This window comes from Ahaetulla prasina, chromosome 2, assembly GCF_028640845.1.
Source record: "Ahaetulla prasina isolate Xishuangbanna chromosome 2, ASM2864084v1, whole genome shotgun sequence".
Taxonomy (NCBI): domain Eukaryota; kingdom Metazoa; phylum Chordata; class Lepidosauria; order Squamata; family Colubridae; genus Ahaetulla; species Ahaetulla prasina.
The window spans coordinates 145,616,424-145,637,013 of NC_080540.1; the positions used below are offsets into that span (position 1 = coordinate 145,616,424).

Below are 20,590 nucleotides of genomic sequence, written 5' to 3' on the forward strand. Positions count from 1 at the left end.
TTTTATGATTTAATGATGTTCCTAGCTTCTGTGGGAATGTACATCCTTTAAACAAAACCTTTACAATTGCTTTCCATTACTTCAGGGCCATCTTCTCCAGACAGAATCTGCCTATCTGCCTGCCCCCATCATGGCCTAGCAGGAAGACATTCTCAGGTGCTGTCCCCTCTGCCTGCCCCAAGATCCTACGTGCCCCTACTTTCATGTCCTTTAGAGTAGTTAAGTTTTATTTATGATTAATTGCTTTTCTTCTATTTTTATCCATGTTTTAGTTTTATATATTCTAAGCCACCTAGAATCACAGGAATTAGTGGCGTACAAAGGTGGGTAAATTAAAAAAAAAAGTAACACGGTTTTATATACAAAAATCACTAACACAATGCTACACAAATCACTGATTTCTGAAAGGAATGCTGTGCTTTTATTCACAGGGCGCCACTCTTAATTCAAAGGGAGAGATTAGACTCACAAAATACTCTCCTAAATATCTATATAAGACAATGAGGGATGGTGGGAAAGTGGGGGGAGGGGTAAAGCCGGATGAAAACTCTACTCTGCTAATAACCTTTAAATAAAGAGAGGCATTTGCCTCCTAATTAGAAATCTGCAGATCATCCCATCTCACCTAGTGTCCTGCTGTTGGAGAATTTGTTTGACTGCCTGAGCCAAAGTGAAGGTTTTGCCCGTCCCGTAAGGACCGATAATAAGGACTGGAGGCAGTTGAATTGACAGTGGAGTTGTGATGGCCAGAACAGCCTCCTTCTGCTTTGCATTGAGCCTAGGATCCAACTGCTCATCCCACTGCCTGCATAATAGAAAGCAGGATATAATCAAAGACACTTCGAAAACAAAGCTTGTATTAATAAATTCTTACACCATTTTTATAACCACAAAATAATACTCAGGATAAAAAATATCCCCATTCTTAAAAAAAAAAAAATTAAGCGCCTGGAATGCACTACCTGACTCTGTGGTTTTTTTCCCCCAAATCCCCAAAAGTTTAACTTTAGACTATCTACTGTAGACCTCACCCCATTCCTAAGAGATCTGTAAGGGGTGTGCATAAGCGCACCAGCATGCCTATCATCCCTGTCCTAATGTTTTCTTTTATTCATACCCTTTCCATGTATTTTTAATTATGTTTATGCTTGTATCTGTCATAAAATACATGCTTGATGAAAATAAATAAATACAAATATTTGGTCATATCATCTGACTGATAAACTACAAGCATGGCTGGAAGAAATGAACCATATAATTAAAAATGTGATCAATTGGGTGGATGTTTTTAAATAATTTGGGAAGGAATATAAAATCCTGCTTCTGACACTGAGAAGCACTAACACTATAGAATTGGAAAGAATGAAATTGGGGCAGTAAATGCTTGAGACCACTTATAGATTAGAAGTTTAATGATTGTTTTAAACTGAAGCTTTAGCATGGGCAGTGGCAGATTTAGAAGTAGGCATACAGAAGACTGCAGGGGAGCTTCACCTCCAATATGCCTATTTTTCTCTCTATTCCTGTCCTTTTTGCTGCTCTGGACTCTACCGCAGAGCCCAGCTCCCCTCTATTCTGTCACTACCATCTGACTGACTTGTTCATTTTGCTGACCCAGAATCCAAGTGCTCATAGCAGGGCTTCCACTTCTCTACAGCTTGTGTCAGAAGCACTCACTGAGACCCAGCCTGTAGGCTTCAATGAGGTATGGAGGCGAGCCCAGAAAAAGTACAGCCCACCTCTTACTCTCAGTCCAGCCTTCCTCTTGCAAAACCTTGCAAAGGGCCAGCAGCTTCCAATGTGTTGAAGCTCACAGACAGGTTCTCCAGGACTGTTTGCGGCATAAGCTCTGTAGTTCACACCGGAAGTGTTCCTAGAGAAATGGTTTGTGGTCTTCTGTGTGGACTGGAGGCGATTCCAGCACCAACAGAAACAACCCGAAGATCAGTAGTGGGTTCCACTTACCTTCGCTATCAGTTCAGAACCGGAAGCGCATGCACACGCTCGCTTCGCTTCTGCACATGCGCAGAACCTTCTGTGCATATGCACAGCATCCGTAATGATGTCCAGGTGGGAGGGCAGAGCCTCCCGGCACTGCCACTACCGGTTTGCCCGAACCAGGGCGAATCAGTAGAAACCCACCACTGCCACAGATCCTCTGCTCACTCTAAAGCTTTGCAAAGGGCCAACAGCTTTCGGGGGTGGCAGTGGCTGGGCGCAGAATACATGGTGGTCAAAAGGCCAAAAGAGGTTGTGGGGGGACTGAAACAGAGGCAAGTGTGGCAGGGCAGGAGAAGCGTGAAGTATTTATTTAACAAGAGCACAATCCTGGCCTAACCAATGGAACTATTATTACTAAGTAGTGAGGTGCTGTAACGTTTCGCCTAACAACTGCCTCACTTAGCAATGAAAATTCCAGGTCTAATTAGATTAAGCAAGGACTACCTGTATTCAAGAATAATTGCTGTCTCTTTGTCTTTTGTGATAAAAGATGAAGACTCCCTCAACTGACTTTGGCTCCTGAGGACTACAAGTACTGCAAGTTTTTGCAACAACAATATGGAAATGGTTTGCTACTGTCTTCTTCCCATGGTCTAAAAAACCACTTAACTTTTCCAAGAACTGCCAATGCTGGCTTGGTATTGCCACTAGGAGACAACCTTTTAAAAAACCCTAAAGAGAGAAATATCAGGCTCAAAATCATAATCGTGTCTTCTCCAGTGATCTAATTATCTTGCACACAAGAAATAGAAATAAAAAAAGAGCTGTTGGGATAAAAAGACTGCCTACTCCTTGCCTAGATTACAAAGTACCTTACTTTCAAAGAATGAAATCAGTTTAAATTCAAAAGGCTTTGTATGCAGCATTGTTTCCTCAAACGGTAAAATACCTTTTGATTCTTTTATACTTTTTTGCTACCTTTTTGTAAAACATACTGTTTATATTACAGTAGATTCGTATCTCAGAAACATTTGCATGTATTGATCTACAAGAAATATATGCATGAGCAATCTACCAAAGTCACAAAAACACAGCAGTTTAATTAATTTGCTGTCTGTAACTTGCTAGTGTAATAGTCAGATTAAAAAACAAACTAGCTTAATATGCTACAAATACAACAAACCAGATGTTAGAAATGTTATTGATTCTCACCACACCCCCTAACCAAAAGATGCAACATCACATCATCAGGCAGATTAAAATCTTCTCATACCCAATTCTTTTAAACTGCTCCATACAGGTCCAGCTTTTCTCCATAGCTTGTTATATAAACCAACACAAATGCTTCCAAGTGAGCTTTAGACTGCATTAAGTATATCACATTTGAAAGAACAGTTCGTTTTTAAAGCAGTTTCTTCTGTAAATGATGTGATTGATTAAAACTGGCCTTTGATATAAAGAATAAAAATAGTCCATTGCTTAATCCTTACATTCATAGGAAAAATTAGTCATTCGTTTTCATCGCTTTACCTAAGCCATTCTAGTGGACAAGGTTATATGAATCATCTAAATACAACGAATGCAAATTCTGTAATGTTAATATACTAGTTCCCTGTATCAAAGTATTAATGTTTTTGTACCTGTTGGGACTCCAAGGTATTGTGGGGGTCATGCTGACATCTGGAAACAGGATACCGTTGTCCTTGATCCTATCCAAGGCATAATGCATTTCACAGAGGGGTAAGCGGTTTAACTGAAACTGAAGCTCGACCTAAGTGCATACAAAATGAATGTAAGAATAAAGGAATGAATAAAGGAATAACATGCCAGAAAACAGGAAATTAAAAGGACTATTTACACTTGTGCAAATAATGACTCCCCTATATTGTCACCATAAAACTACATAATTTGTGAATAAACTTTTTGAAACTTGAATGATAATTAATAATTAACACATTCCTAGTTGACCACATGTTAATATCACAAACTGATATAATGCAAACACATAATCTCTTTTTAATTAAGGTTAAGGTTAAAAACAAACATTATTTTGAAAGAGTAAGGCATTAAAAACTTAATTTTATTAACCCATTAAAAATTAGAAATATTTTTAAAATCAATAAAATCCATTTATTTGACTGTTTTAAAACCAGCCATTATAAGGCAATGTTATTTTATTTACTCTATCATGCTTTTGACTGCTCAAATAATTCTATAATATTGGGATAAGTTTATTTATATATACATACTGTATATATATATATATATACTTTTTGTACTGTATATACAAAAAGAGAAAATGTAAAATTTCAAACACAATTTAATAGGAGCCAAACAGAGTTTGTTATCCACCACAATTTCCACTAGAAATATAACCAGAGCACTACATTAAAAATATATTGAAATGTTATGTTGTCAAAGCAATTTTCCTAAATAACACAAAAGTTATTTCTTATATTATTTATGTATGTAACAATAAAAAGGACCTGTTTTGACTATAAATGGGGAGACAGAACCTCAATATCCTAACATGTTCAAACTAGCATTCAAATTTTTGAAATTATGAGACTTCTTCATTGGGCAAAAAAGGAAGGGTAGACTTAAGTTTACAGACTTAGATGGAATTCTGGAATAGCCTACAGACATGCAAATGAGAGGGAGACATGGCCAGCGTCGTGATGGGATGGTGTGCCCCAGTGCTCTGGGGGTGAATGCCGAAATTCCAGTCGTTTTGGAGGTCCTTTATGGACCATAGCTGTCCTGGAGGGACAGCGAAGAAAGGAGGCAGCGGCCGGTATGAACAGGGAAGTTGTGAATTCCCTGCAGCACCAGCACCCAGCCTTCAACCCAACAACAAGGAATAGGAGCTGCCGAAGTCGGACGGCCACACAAGAAGATTGAGCAGAAGGGAAAATCAGAGCAGAGTATTGTTACTGGGCGAGTGATTGGCCAACTTGCAGGCGAGAAGAAAAAGAATTTTTTTTAAAAGATCAAGAGATTTTTCGGCTTGAACTTAGCGGCTAATTGGCACGCAGAAATTTAAAATGAGAGGAAACAAACAGCAAAGAGGATTTTTAATCATGACTTAAAGAAAGATTAAATAAACACCTTTACCTTCTACCTTCCCTCTTACCAAAGCATTCTCCAGCCAATCCTACAGTGTGATTCCCTTCATTTGCCAAATTATTTCAATGGGAGCCTTTGTCACTAAATATGAGTCACATGGCTCAGAGTCACACTGATTGAGTTGTGTGAGCTTATAAATATGTGAAATAAATACATAAATTAATAAAATACATAATACATTAGACTGAGTAAAACAGGTGTAGAAAATATTTTGGTGGGCAAAGACAACATTTGGTGAGCTATAGTGTAGCTATAATACATATATGGATGGGATCAGAGGGGAATTTGGAGGATTTAACTGGTTTTTAAACTCGAATATATTGAGGATTTATTGTAGCTTCCATATGTTTTCCACCCCAAGATGACAGCAAACTGTCTTGGTTTTCCCTGGTTATGATAAGAGGAGATTTGGGAGCCACATGAACTTGAGGTCACAAAGTACCCACTCCCTGTCTAAAATATAGAAACCTATTAATGGAGTGGATGGATAATAATCTTTTATTATTATGTAAAGCTAAATGCACTCCACAATACATCAATGCTATTTAGCAAACTGCAGGAATGACATTAACAAGTTCAACGTCAAGTAACCTCTGAAAGTAATCTAGTCACCACCTCTAATGAACCATTTCATTCTGTACTGAAGTGCTATTTTCAAATAGAGCCAATTAGCCTTTTGATTGTTTGTTAGAAAATATACACAGCTTGAGTACCACTGATGTAAGCAGCATGTCAACTAATTATGCATGTTAAATGAATACATTAAGATTCTCACATAATTTTTCAATTGATTAGAAAGTGACAATGTCAGTTTCCATCAATGAAAATTCATTTATTCATTTAATCTATACATGAAAATTGTGTTTGAAAGTTCTTCTACTTGATAGCCAATCAGCCACTAAATGCCTACAGAAAGGAGATGAGAAATCATTTCGTGGTGTATAGAAGAATATATTAAATGTGTTCAATAGAAGTAAAAAAATTTCAGAAACACAAGGACAAGTTTTCCATTATATCCTCCAATATTAGGTGACAATAAAATGTCTGCTATTTATGATGTCAATCAACACTCTATGGTAGATTACAACATATAGTATTACCATATCCTGGAATTCATTCATAGTTTTCTATCTTTTATATAAAATTTCTAAATAAATCATTTTAAAACGTTATTTTTATATTACAAGAAATGGGCTTTCTAATTTGACTGTTGATGGGTTTTTTTATAAAAGAACAAACCAACCTCTGGTGGACAAATAAAACTGAGTGATATGTACATTTTTGGTGAAATGTACAGAAGGAAATAAGGACAATTTGTAGCAAACAGCAGAAATCAAGTATTTAAAATATTTAAAAATCACTGGTTTGTTCATAGGTTGATACAAATTTTAACTTTAAAATATTAAGAACTGTTATACATAGTAAAGTTTAAAATAAATAGAGCTGTGAAACAACATCCACAAACACAAATCATGAAAATCATTTCCTCTTGCAGGAATGAAATAATTCTAAATGCTCACAATTCTAGCGGATAAAATTAAAACAACAACAACAACAAAGGGTGTTCCAAAGACGAATGCTAAAACTGAAAAAGTGTTGATTGCCATTAATCCGGCAAACTCAAACAGATGCAGTGGAGTAAGTTCTCTTCTGCTTCTCACAGTTTAAAAAAAAGCTAAGAAACTACATAATCGGAACTGTGCCATGGCTGTTAAAGGCTTAAAACATCATTTACATCTTTTATACAGATGGAGAAGTAATCAACACAGTTGCTCTATATTCCCTTCAAGTAATATAATTTAATAGATGAAATTATGTATCTGAATGGTCAAACAATGGCAACTCCAAATCTCTGCTAACAAATGCTCAGTCCTGCAAATTGGCAATAAAAATCAGAACATCAAATACAAGCTGGGCGGAAACAATTTAAAAGATGACCCACACTCTGTCAAGGACCTAGAAGTATCATTTAAAAAGATCTAAGCCCCAGAGCTCACTGTAACAACATTGCTAAAAAGGCATTATGAGTTGTCAACCTTATTTTACGAAGTTTTCTCTCTGGTAACGCTGTACTTCTAACTAGGGCATATAAAAACTTTGCCAGACTTATCCTTGAATACTGCTCACCTGCCTGGAACCCACACTGTATTTCGGACATTAATACATTAGAGAGGGTCCAGAGGTATTTTACAAAAAGATACTCAACTCCTCTGCTTGCAATAAAATTCCTTATACCACCAGGCTTGAAATTTTAGGCCTGAATAACCTTGAACTACGCCGTCTACGTTCCGACCTAAGCATAGTACACAAGATTATCTACCATAACGTCCTACCTGTTAATGACTACTTTAACTTCAACCACAATAACACAAGGGCTATCAATAGATACAAACTAAATGTCATCCGCTGTAATCTTCATTGCAGAAAATATGACTTCAGCAATAGAGTAGTAAATGTCTGGAACACTCTACCTGATCCTGTTGTTAGGGTCTAACCCCATTACCTTTTACCTTAAAGGACTGTCTACCAAGGTCCTTACACGTTTGTTAAGAGGTCCCTAAGGGGGTGTGCATCAGCACAACAGCGTGCCTATCATCCCTGTCCTACTGTCCCCATTTATATGTACTCATTTTATCTCTTTATGGCTATGTTTTGCTTATTTATATCCATTTATTGGTGCCATTTTTTCATGTGTCCACGTCTATGTCTATATTGATACTTGTTTCCTTGTACTTGTTGACAAAATAATTAAATAATAAAATAATAAATCATTTTGAATTGGTTAATGTAGCTAGACATACATTAAAGGTGGTCTCATACATACGATTCACAGTAAGAAAAAAAAACCTAGACAGTCCATGGAAGGCAAAAATAAATACAGCACATAAGAGTTTTCTAACATATACAGAATAAGTGAAGAACCACTTTTATGTATTGTATTTCACTACCAACCAAAACATGGATTAAGGGTGACATGATAGCAGTGTTCCGATATCTCAGGGGTTGCCACAAAGAAGAGGGTGTCAAGCTATTCTCCAAAGCACCTGAGGGCAGGACAAGAAACAATGGATGGAAACTAATCAAGGAGAGAAGCAATCTAGAACTAAGGAGAAATTAGAATTAATAAGAACAATTAATCAGTGGAACAACTTGCCTCCGGAAGTTGTGAATGCTCCAACACTGGAAGTTTTTAAGAAGAGATTGGAGAACCATTTGTCTGAAATGGTATAGAGCATGGCTGTCAAACTCATAGCCAGCAGGCTGGATGCGTCAGTTGCTGGCTATGCCCACGCCCAGTTTAGCAAAGGGGAAAAAAGTCATGATACGTCACAAGACACCGCCATAACACCTCAAGTTTGACACCCCTGGCATGGGGTTTCCTGACTGAGCAGGGGGTTGGACTAGAAGACCTCCAAGGTCCTTTCAAACTCTGTTATTCTATTTTGTTCTATTTTATTTTAAATTTAAAAAACTCATGTATACTCATGGCACTGAAAGATCATGAAGAATCAACAAGGTCACATTTTTCTCATTCATCTCATCTATCAAAAATAGGCCTGTGATTCTTAATACTCAAAAACTATCTTTTTTTAAAAAAGTTTTTTATTTATTTTCCATTTTAAAAACTACCTTTTCAAAGATTTCCAATCATCATCATTATCATCATCATTCTATCAGTTATGAAATTATTAGGCTTGATCTTGATAATTTATTATTTATTTTAGGAGACCTATAGATTTATTTTTAATAAAGGTCTGGCAAATGCGCTATTGAGTCTGAGATCAAGAACAGGACTGATCTCATATAGGATCAAATCAGGACTATATTGATCAACTGCTTTTAGGCACTTATTTACCTCCTCTAATGAAATAAGTTGAAATGTACCCTGAAAATGAAGATGGCTGCAGCTATCTCCTCCATCAGAATTACATTACATTTAATTGTATTCAAATTAGAGCTGCCTGATGTTTAATTTGATTATCATAGGTTGCAATAGTTTTATTAAACTGAGAACTAAAGAGAGAACTGAGCTGCTTCAATCATGATAATGAAATAAGATGTAGCTGACACTATTGTCTAGACAGATTTCTTCTGAAGTATTTTCAGTTTTCTGCAAAACAAACTATTTCTGCCATAGTGCTCCATCACTTGCCCCGAAATGCAATTAGTGTTATCACATTTAGCAAAATGGACACTTATGAATTCATTGTTTATTTGGGGTTTTTTTTCTTTTATTATACAATGAAACCATTATTACATATTAGTTTAGATATTATAATTAGGCATTTATACAAAAACTCCTTCAGAAGGATGTCTGCATTTTTGAATTTTTAATGCTATTTTCTATTCTTTAAAAGTTATGTTGTAGGGCAAAATATGTGATATAGCACAAATGAATCAGAGGGCCATAATTAATTAATCATCTCCTGGTGCTCCTACAAAGGAAATCTTATTAAAGAAAAAGCATCGTTTATGGTTGCACTTCAATTGTAAATTATCTACCCACAGAAGGTATTATGCCAGGGATGAAGACATTTTCCTAAATTTCCAAGTTTAAGCTCTTTGCCATTTTTCACAGTAGTTTTATTTTGATTCTCACACTACTTTTATTTTGACACTTTTTCAACAATTTTAGGGTTTTTTTCTGCTCATTTTTATAGTTTACGATTTCATTTCCTTTTATTTAAGAAGAGTGTCAAATTTGATTATCAAATAGAATAGAATAGAATAGAATAGAATAGAATAGAATAGAATAGAATAGAATAGAATAGAATAGAATAGAATAGAATTTTATTGGCCAAGTGTGATTGGACACACAAGGAATTTGTCTTGGTGCATATGCTCTCAGTGTACATAAAAGAAAAGATACGTTCATCAAGGTACAACATTTTTTGTTGTACCTTGACAATAATTGTCAAATAATTTTTGTTGAAAGAAAGCATGGAAAACGCTAAGTAGAAGTATTTTACTTTTGATCACCAAAACAAAAATAAGCTTTTACAATTCTTCAGCGTGTGGATTAAAAGATCTGAAGCCACAACAATAGAGCCATTAAAAGCAGACATACACACACATACACAAGCACACCTTGAGGGGTCTGTCTAGAGAGAACTGCAATTTGTCACACTCCCAATTTGATAATACACAATAATGTCTACCTTTTCAAGGGGGGTGGAAGTTGTTCACTCTTAAGTACAGTGAAGAGGTTGATAAGACACATCACTTAAAGCAGTTTCAATGACTCATGCTAGGTATGTGGAGTAAAAAGTGTTGGTGAGCATAGATGACAGTTAAAGGAACAAACAGCAGACTTTCAAAAGTTTGGATTTTCAGGCAAAAAAATGAAATCATGGATGGTCCTGTAATCAATAATTTGCACTGGTGCTGATTTTGAGCCTTGAGGATTACAGATTCACTTGAGTTAACCCTGTGGTTTTTCTGTATCAGAGCAGATTTTTAACTGGGAAATAAAAGGCATACTTTCATTTTTAAATGCTACTGATTAATTTGGACCATTAAATTTTATTATCTATAAAAACAAACATAAAAATTCAACTAGAGAATTATTTATGTCTAATATGAGGAGATAATTTCAAAGCTCTATATATTTCTTACAGTCCAGTTAGAAAAAAAACTAAGGAAGATGAAGCAGTGGTTTTGATGATATTTGCTTATTCAAGTTTATAAGACAAATTTTGTTGAATGGTTCAGATGGCTAGGAGTGGAGAGATTTTAGTCCCTCCTCAATCATGGAAGCTCACTGGGATTTTGGGTCTGTTATTTTCTCCCAGAGCAACACAACATCATAGGTTCCAATAGAAGAGATGATGTGTACTCAAGCTTGAATTGTGGAATCCTTTATATTCTGTGAGCTTACCTTACCTCAGTGGTGGGATTCTGCTGGTTCTAGGCGGTTCAGCCGAACCGTTTGTTAAATTGCCGGTTCGCCCCACCCCTTGCCCCTCCCCTCCCCACCATTACTTACTGGTGCCTGTCGGCGGCCGCGTGGCATTTGGATCGGGTGGGCAGCGAGATGCATGGATCCGATCCGACAGAAGCCTGCCTGCATCCAAGCGTCTCTCTAGCCAGCGATTAAAGCGCAGCCAGCGAGGAGCTTGGATCGTGTGGGCAACGAAGCGTGTGTCAATCGCCTCGGCCTGGTGCCCACCCAGCAGGACTGTCCTGCGGCTGCCTCCCACCCACGCAGCGCCAGCCTACCCTACCCCATCTGGAGAAAGAGTGATGGAGAAAAAGAGGGGGGCAGAAAATAATGAAGGAGAGAAAGAGAAATGAAGGATAGAAGGGGGAGAAAGGTGAAGAAGAGAAAGGGGGAGAAAGATGGAGACAAAGAGAAGGAGGGAGAAAGAGAGAGTAAGGAGAGAAAGATTGAGAGAAAGGGAGGAGAAAGATGAGAGAAAGGGGAGAAAGAGAAAGAGATGGAGAGAAAGAGGAGGAGAAGGAGAGATTAAGGAGAGAAAGATGAGAGAAAGAGGGGAGAAAGATGAAGGAGAGAAAGGGGAGAAAGATGAGAGAGAAAGAGGAGGAGAAAGAGATTAAGGAGAGAAAGATTGAGAGAAAGGGGAGAAAGATGAAGGAGAGAAAGAGGAGGAGAAAGAGATTAAGGAGAGAAAGAGAAAGGGGAGAAAGAGATGGAGAGAAAGAGGAGGAGAATGGATTTGTTCTGGTAATTGGTTTAACAAGCATGGCACTGAAAAAGTGACTTATGACCGTTTTCACACTTAAGAACATTGCAGCAAACAGTCATTAGGGCAAAGAAGCTATGTCACATGACCACCTGGACATGCCCACCCGGTCACATGAAGCACCACAGTTGTGACATGAGTGACATGGTTATTAAAAATGCTGCAGCAGGGATAAATGATGACCGGTCATATGTGTGAGGACTGATCAAAAGTGCGAGAATCTGTCAGAAATCACTTTTCAGTCCTCTGGGTAGTCCCTATATGAATAGGGACTACCCAAATGGCTGGAAAAAGTGATTTCTGACAGGTTCTCACACTTTTGACCAGTCCTCACACTTATGACTGGTCATCATTTATGCCCATTGCAGCATTTTGTGCATAGGGACTACTCAGAGGGCTGAAAAAGTTATTTTTGACCTGTCCTCACACTTTTGACTGGTCCTCACACCTACAACTGTCCTCACATTTTACATTTTGCACCCTATCTTGTAACCGTGGTGAAGAGAAGCAGTTGTGAAATGAGTGACATGGTTGTTAAAAATGCTGCAATGGGCATAAATGTGAGGATGGTCATAAGTGCGAGGACCGGTCGCAAATGACTTTTTTTAGCCCTCTGAGTAGTTTCTATGCCCATAGCCAGGGCCACCCGGTCACATGAGCAGCTAGGCTCGCCCACCCAGTCACATGAGCAGCTAGCCACGCCCACCCAGCCACATGACCACCAAGCCACACCCCAAAATAAGCCACGCCCACAGAACCGGTTGTTAAAAAATTTGAATCCCACCACCACCACCTTACCTTATTGAATAATGAAACTTTTGTAAGCAATGAAGTTCAGAGAGTACCAAGGCCTCCATAGCCTCAGAATAACAGAAATGAGAATCCAACTTCCTGTTCAAGCAGGAAACCCTATACCATTTTAGACAAATGGTTATCCAATCTCTTCTTAAAAGCCTCCAGTGTTGGAGCACTCACAACTTCTGGAGGCAAGTCATTCCACTGATTAATTGTTCTTACTGTCAGGAAATTTCTATTTAGGTCTAGATTGCTTCTCTCCTTAATTGGTTTTCATCCACTGCTTCTTGTCCTGCTTTCAGGTGCTGTGGAGAATGGGTTGTCCCCTCTTCATAGGGTTGTTGTTCTGGGGAAAATATGTCTCATGCTACACTTAGTAATAAGTGTACATTAAATAAAAATGCTAAATAAGAAAACCACATTGGTGCTGGCCCATGACCATAATAAAAATTGATGAAGATTGAAGATGACACCATGCAGGTATACTCAAAACTAGGCACTTTTATTTAAAGCAAAAAAAAAAAATTGTGATGCTTTCTTTGAATCCCACATTGGCCATTTTGCCCTGATTGCAACAACTATCAAAGTTTTTACAGATGATACTCCTGTCCCCGTTTCATAATACCAAGCTTAACCCGCAGCAATAGTTCTGATAAGGTATTCTATACATATCTTTTGAAACAGAGAAGTCATGATTCTGCCAATTGTTAACCTAACACAACCACAAAAATAACCTTCCTTTATTCTTTCTCAATTGATTTTACAGCATTACACATAAGCTCTTTCTTGTCTTCAGATCTCCCTTTAAAATGCTGTATTGGTTTCAGATATACCATGCAGCAGTGATGAAATCATCCTCAGTTTGCCACCGGTTTGCTGCCCGCACATGTGCGGTGTGCACCAAACACACAATGTGCGTGCTTGTACAGTTCGCGCCAAATGCGCCCTTTGCAAGGAAAAAGGAGGCTTGGGAAGGTAAGTAGAACAGCGAGGGAGGGGGAACAGCTCTGCCGCGTGATTTAGATTCATTTCACAATCAGCTCGAAGGTTAAGCTCTTCACAGCAGTCCCTGGATATTCTCAGAAAGATATATTCCTTTGTTTTTTCTTCAATAAAGCAGGATTTCCTGCTTTCTAGCGATTTTAAATCATGCAGCACAGCTGACTGTCGGAAATACTGGTTTGGATGAATAGGTAGCTTTTTTTTACTATCGGTTCGCCCAGACCAGTAGTTTTTACCTGTACCAGTTCACCCAAACCAGTGCGAACTAGTAGCATTTCACCACTGCCATGCAGGTATTTATCTTGGGACTGACGTCACCAGGACTCCAATTATAGAAAAAGTCAAAAGCATCTAAAAAAGATTTCACTCTAAAACATAATAACTAAATATATATATTTTTAAAAAGTAAAAAAGATTTCACCCCAACATACCTGCATTTCACAATCTGCTCGAAGGTTAAGCTCTTCACAGCAGTCCCTGGATATTCTCAGAAAGATATATTCCTTTGTTTTTTCTTCAATAATTGCTTCGTATACTTTCTCTTTGGTTCCTTGGGTCAGCCCTGACTTCTCTTTAGTGATCGGTAATAAATAAACAGCATTGACTTTGGTCATCACCAGTCGCCCCGCCAAAGTATCTTCAGAAAGGGTTTCAGTGAGTTTAAACCGTCCAAAAAGTTGTCCATTTTGGGCATACTTTGCACCCCCAGAAACACCAGTAAGCATGAAGCTGGCTACAATCTGCAACTGCACTTTGATGTTAAACCTAAAACAGAAAGCACAGAGTTAATTCCAAAAAAATGCTCCTTGTAACAAACAAGATAAAAATAAAAAGTCAAAACAGAGTTTTGAAAAATCTATATTCAGAATCTTTTTCAACTGAATGCTCAGCATCTCCTGTTAAATTTCAGTGGTCTAAACAATAACTTCAGAATAAATTGTGAGTTGTTGTGGTGACTTAGGAAATAGGATAGGTATGATAGGTATTTCTTTCCAATAACTATTTGCTCCACTGACATGACTTGTTACAATTATTTTTCCATAAAATGGGAGATGTATACAGATAAAGGCTATTATGCTTTTCGCAGGCAATATATAAATGTTAATATGTTATAAACTTTTCTTTTAAAATTTTTGTAAGACTTGTATTATCTCCATTGAGCCACGATGGCGCAGGTGTTAGAGTGCAGTATTGCAGGCTACTTCTGCTGCCTGCCAGCTGCCTGCAATTTGGCAGTTCAAATCTCACCAGGCTCAAGGTTGACTCAGCCTTCCATCCTTCCGAAGTGAGAAGCCAGATTGTTGGGGGCCATATGCTGACTCTGTAAACCACTTAGAGAGGACTGTAAAGCAGCGTAAAGTGGCATATAAGTCTAAGTGTTATTGTTATTGCAGCTCTGTTTCTGTAGGCATGGAATCCCAAATCCAAAGATACAAAAGGCATGTGTTGTGGCTCCAGCCCCATCCCCGGGCCTGGCTCCCTGCCAGAAAGTGACTCAGAGAGTGAGGGGGAAGGGCCGTCAGGGCTCCCTTCTCTCTGGCTCAGCTCCAGGAGCCAGAGGCAGGCCAGGTGGAGGAGGTGACGAGGCCTCTGTCTCCTGTATCTCCCCCCGCCCAGGAAACGCTTCCAGATCCAGCTGTGGACAATCAGCCCTGATTAGATCCCAGGTTTCGTAGACAAGAGAGGCGGGAACAACAGAGGCAGGGGTGGGGCAGGCCTAGAAAGTTCTGAGTCACGGAGCCACACCCCACAGGGTATAAAAGCAGGAGGGGCTGCTATACTACTTCATGACGAACTCAACTGACTGGAGAACACTTGAGCTGAACTATCTGACTGAGTATTTGGCCTGAATTGCTGTTTGCTCCTGACTTCCTGGTTGCTCCGGTAATGCGACGTCGGCATCAAGGAGATAAGAAAACCTTGGCAGACGAATGCTTGTTTGCTGCCAGAGCTGATAGTTGCCGTGGACTAAATTGCTGGCTAATTGAGTCAGTTCGCGTGCCTCCCGGACTGAGGTGGGGGACAGAACAGCATGACTGCTTTTAGACAGGGACAGGTCAGCTTTTATGGCTCTTGTTCTGGTTACTTTTTGTTTGGATTATTCTTAGATGCTTTATACATGGATGCCCATAATGATCTGGAGAGGGCACACAGTACAAAACATGACCCTCAGAGCCTGAAGGGACAAAGGAATCATGCAACCCACCCTGAAATAAGTGCACTGACTGTCTATTTGTTTCCAGATGCAATCAAGGAAAGCCTTTCCTTGCACCATGCTGTCTGTCTCCTTAGGAGCAGGAAAGGAGGTTCATTCCACCTTCAGCGGAGGATTATGAAATACAATTTTCTCTGTATGGGGTCCTAATAATAGGATCACTTAAAAGGCAACTAACATCAACGCTTTCATATTTACACATTAGCTCCCTTTTACCAGGTATTGTAAGGTGCAAAGAATCTGAACCATTCCTAAGGGTGCAGCTTAAATGATTTTTTGAAGCCTATACACAAGAATCTGGTCAACTAAAGGTCAGCACTAAATTGGCACTGGATAAAAGCCAACTGGTTTTAAGGGGGCGGCTGATCTTTTATGGCAACACAAGGACTCTAAACTGATGATGCATTTAACTACACCCTCCAGCTCTGCCTGCTCTTCTTCTACAGGTTATTTATGTACTGTGTGCTTAAAAAGGTAAATGTTCCCCTCACACATATGTGCTAGTCGTTGCTGACTCTAGGGGGCGGTGCTCATCTCCGTTTCAAAGCCGAAGAGCCAGCGCTGTCCGAAGACGTCTCTGTAGTCATGTGGCCGGCATGACTCAACACCAAAGGTGGTCAGTGTATTGAGTGAAGTTTGTTTCTATATTTTATTAGTTTTTATTGGAGAAAGACTGACTGAGCTGGGGGAGGAGTCAAATGGGGAATTAATCTGGAATCCCCACAGGAGAATAAGAGGGTGAATTGGATGCTGTTAAACCTTATCTAGTCTGACCCAGGCACAAGCCATCGGTCTAAGAAGATTCCTGTGTTATAGGCTTGAGCAATTAAACAGCTAATTGAGATCTTCACCCGTGGAACTGATTGTTCATGCCTGACAGTTTTGCCGATTTTATTAAGGATATTTAATTACATTATTTACTGAAAATAGCTTGTTATTTCTTTTAGCCTTCACATTGCAATCTTGGAAGACAACATCAAGTTATAAAATTAAATAAATTATAAACTAAAATAAGGCCATGGGAACAATTACTGAAAAACAGTTCCACGGAGCTAAAGCAATGCGCCTTCACTATGTTAGATTGCTCTGTAATAATTAATGTGTTATATCAATTAGTTATAACAAGAAAACAATATGCATTGTCTGTAAATCAGTAAAATGCTTAATGCTTTAGATCAGGGGTACCCGTGGGGATGGCCTGGAAATATCAAAGGACCGACCTGTGGTCCCTCTGCCAGCCACAACGGGCTGCGGGGGGTGCGTACGCCCCCCCCATGGCCCGTTTTCGGCCTCCTTGGCCTCCAGCAGCACTCTGCTGGCCAAAAACGGGCCACATGGAGGCCTTGTGGGGCCTCCGTGTGGCCATTTTTGGCCAACAGAGTGCTGCTGGAGGACTAGATTGGACTGGATTACAATTATATGGCCTCAAATAAGTGCCTGATTTGGATAGAAAATAAGCAACATCCTATGTTAATACTACAGTTTAATGCTAAATTTTACATACTGTAGGTCCATTTAATCTACAATCAACAATCTATAATTGACAGCCATTTCTATTTACTATCCTGGAAATTTACCTCTGCTGTTAGATCTTGTATTATCATATTATTTATGCTATTGTATAATAGTATAAATAGCTTTTCTGCCTGGAAAAGCAATTTACTATTAAACAATGGGGTATAAATTTAGAAAAAAAAAGTTTAGTGGAGTATGAGGAATAAGTAATAAATGCCCACCATGGCCCAACCCATCCCAGCCATGCCCACCATGCCCACGTGCACCCTGGCCACACACACATACTCACACACACTGCCCTCCGAGGTCAAACACAACTCTGATGCGGCCCTCAATGAAATTGAGTTTGGCATCCCTGCCTTTAGCTGTTACAAGACATTGATTTTTTTTATTTCAATATGTGATTAGATTTATAAATTGTTAATGCAAATCTCTTTTGATTGTCTAAGATCCAAAGTATGTTTAATTAATACATTTCTTAAACAGCTATACTTGTTCTTAATTAATTATTATAATCCATTCACTTGTTGTCAACTGAGCAAACTCCTGACTGCTACAACTTTCTAGGGCTTAAACACACAAAACTGAGTATTTTTATGCTGTTTACACCTTCCCTTCAAAATTATAGTTGATAAATATAAGTCATACCTAAAATTAAAAGGATAAGAAACTTAAGAAGCCTAATTTGTCAAGTAAAGAATATTTTTTGGAAGAAATATAGGCAGCTGAATTTCGATATAACCACTCGTCTATTATTTGTTTCATGCAAAAGCTTGTGGAAATGTACTGTTTAAAGCTAAGGCCAAGACTTTTAAAACAGTGTTTATGAACTATAGATTCTATTGTCCTAATAAAATGGTATAAAAAAAATTTCATTTTAGATTTAATAACTTAATCTCTCTATTCAATTGAAAGGCATAACTTTTAAATATGATGTTCCACTAATGTCCATTAACTCGATCATTTCTGTCATCAGCTACAATAATTTAAATAATAAATGTTAATACTAAAAGCAACTGTTAGTGAAGCTTACTTTCTTAAGATCTTGGAGTAAGTCTACTGCCATAAATCAATAGATTCACAAGCCTCCCTCCCCCCATTCTCCTAAATCTCAATTCAATATCATGCTTACTGCAAAAGTTTATTTTAGAAGCTAGCTTTTTTAAATGACAGATATTGTAATATCGCTCAAAATATGGGAGGTGCCAATCTACAGGATCTTCAAAATGTATAATTAGAACTCTGAAATATGCATTGCTGTTATTTAGAATGATTTCACTGTATAGGAGAACAATTGGTTTCAGTCTAATATTTAAGGATCTGCTGCCAACACTTAGAATCAGAATCTTTATCATGCCTCACTAATCGTATTATAAAAGGCTATAATTTATTTTGATAATGTACATTTAAAAGCTGAAGATTTATTCCGGGAAGGGCTGAATAGCTATAGATCTTTACATAGTGACAAAATGTAACTATACCATCGCTCATTGTTATCCATGTGACTGTTGTGAGTACAGTTCAATAGCCTCTAAGGTATCATAGATTTTCCATGTCAATAGCTAACCAGAGGTAGGAATATGATGAAGTCTTCATATATTTTAAAATTTTAATTTACTTAGAAAGTGAAATACAATTGTTGTCCTAACCATTGCAAATAATATGCAGTGAAGTCAATGCCTAGATGCAATTCAGTGAAATAAATGAGGGGCTGAGTTTAGATACATCACATTGGGGTGATTCAGTAGTTTACATGTTTAACATGGTTTGTTTAAGTATGTGTTGCTTTTTCCAAGAGTATCCTGCTCCCCTCTCTCTCACAGACACACGTTTTAAAAAACATGCTAAAATGAAGTAAGCTGATGTACTCAAAGATTTACCTAGTGGTGTGCTGGCAAAGAATGGCAGCTGCCAGCTCCATTGTTTCCACTGCACTGAACTGCTAGCTGTGGAATAGCTGGCTAGCACACTAGGTATAGTAACTCAGCTCTACCCTCAACTGGCTCACAAAATTCCAGAAAATTTAGCAATCTGCTGTTCCCAGTTGATGTAAGCTGACACCAGCATACCACTGGATTTACCATAAATGAATGAGAATTATATTTCTCCTTACACAATCACTGCAAAAACACAAGATGTCAAGAAAATTGTTACCAATTCCAGAAACAGATGTATTTCCAAATTACTAGGTTCCTGGTTCAATATATACCACACACAAATTCACAAACTTTAGTGGCTGCTTGAGTCTAAACCTCTCATTTTTAGGACAATGGGCTTCATTTCAAAATAATAACAAACAGCGGCTTCATTTCAAAATAATAACAAACAGAAAACATAATGTTACCTTTCAGTGTAAGACTAAAAGCCTATCTAGTCTGCATCCTGTTTTCAAAAATGAGCAACTAGATGTCTCACAGAAATCCACACAAAAAAAGTAAAAGTTCTTTCTGCCATTGTTCCTAAGTAAATGAAATTTCTGGGTGTTCTGTATTTCCTGATGCCTTAGGGTGGCAAGGAACTTTCCATAGGTTATATTGTGCTGGCAGTAAAATGTCACTAATAAAAAAGAATATTTGTAGCTCAGGGTTGGCATGAGGGGTCCTTGGTGCTCTCTGAATTTGCTTGTTTCCTTCCAGACGTTACACTACCCAAACTAGGTAACATCAGCAGCACTGATGATGTTACCTAATTTGGGTAATGAAACATCTGCAAGAAAATAAGTAAGCTCAGAGAGCACCAAAGACCCCACAAACAAAATGTCAATCAAGAGATTAAAAAAGTAGAGGCAGAACTAGGACACAGTCCAAACAGAGGTTGGAACTGTAATACTATTAAATCCTAACTATAAACACTGATTTCACAAACAGAAAAAATGTTAATATACTCAATGGCCAAAAAGTATATTGGATTAAAACAAAAAATAGTCTTATACATTTTCAAGTGCATGTAATTCTTTGCAATGCTGATTGGGACAAATGTCAGCATATTGCCCCCAATAATCTGGGTCCTCATTTTACCAACCTCAGAAGGAGGGAAGGCTGAGTCAACCTTGAGCCCGTTAGGATCGAATTCCAGACTGTGGGCAGAGTTAGCCTGCAATACTGCATTCTAACCACTGTATTTTATTTATCCTAGACAAAACTGACTGAAGTGCTCAGGGAGACCAAGAAACTATAGGTAGTCCTCGACTTACAACTATTCGTTCAGTGACCCTTTGAAGTAACAACGGCACTGAAAAAAGTGACTTATGACCATTTCTCACACTTACAACTGTTGCAGCATCTCCGTAGTC

General features: G+C 38.2%; 1 protein-coding gene across 5 annotated transcripts in view; it reads right to left on the reverse strand.

Annotated features, from left to right (window-relative positions):
* The window catches only part of HELZ (helicase with zinc finger), a 144,100-nt gene that overhangs the window by 63,506 nt on the left and 60,004 nt on the right, over positions 1-20,590 (reverse strand). For all 5 annotated transcript variants that reach the window (XM_058166099.1, XM_058166097.1, XM_058166098.1 and 2 more), the window contains exons 11-13: positions 14,000-14,333; positions 3,582-3,712; positions 626-805 (exon numbers count right to left, since the gene is read on the reverse strand). In XM_058166099.1, coding sequence (XP_058022082.1) covers positions 626-805; positions 3,582-3,712; positions 14,000-14,333 — 645 coding nt within the window. The remainder of the gene's footprint in view (positions 1-625; positions 806-3,581; positions 3,713-13,999; positions 14,334-20,590) is intronic.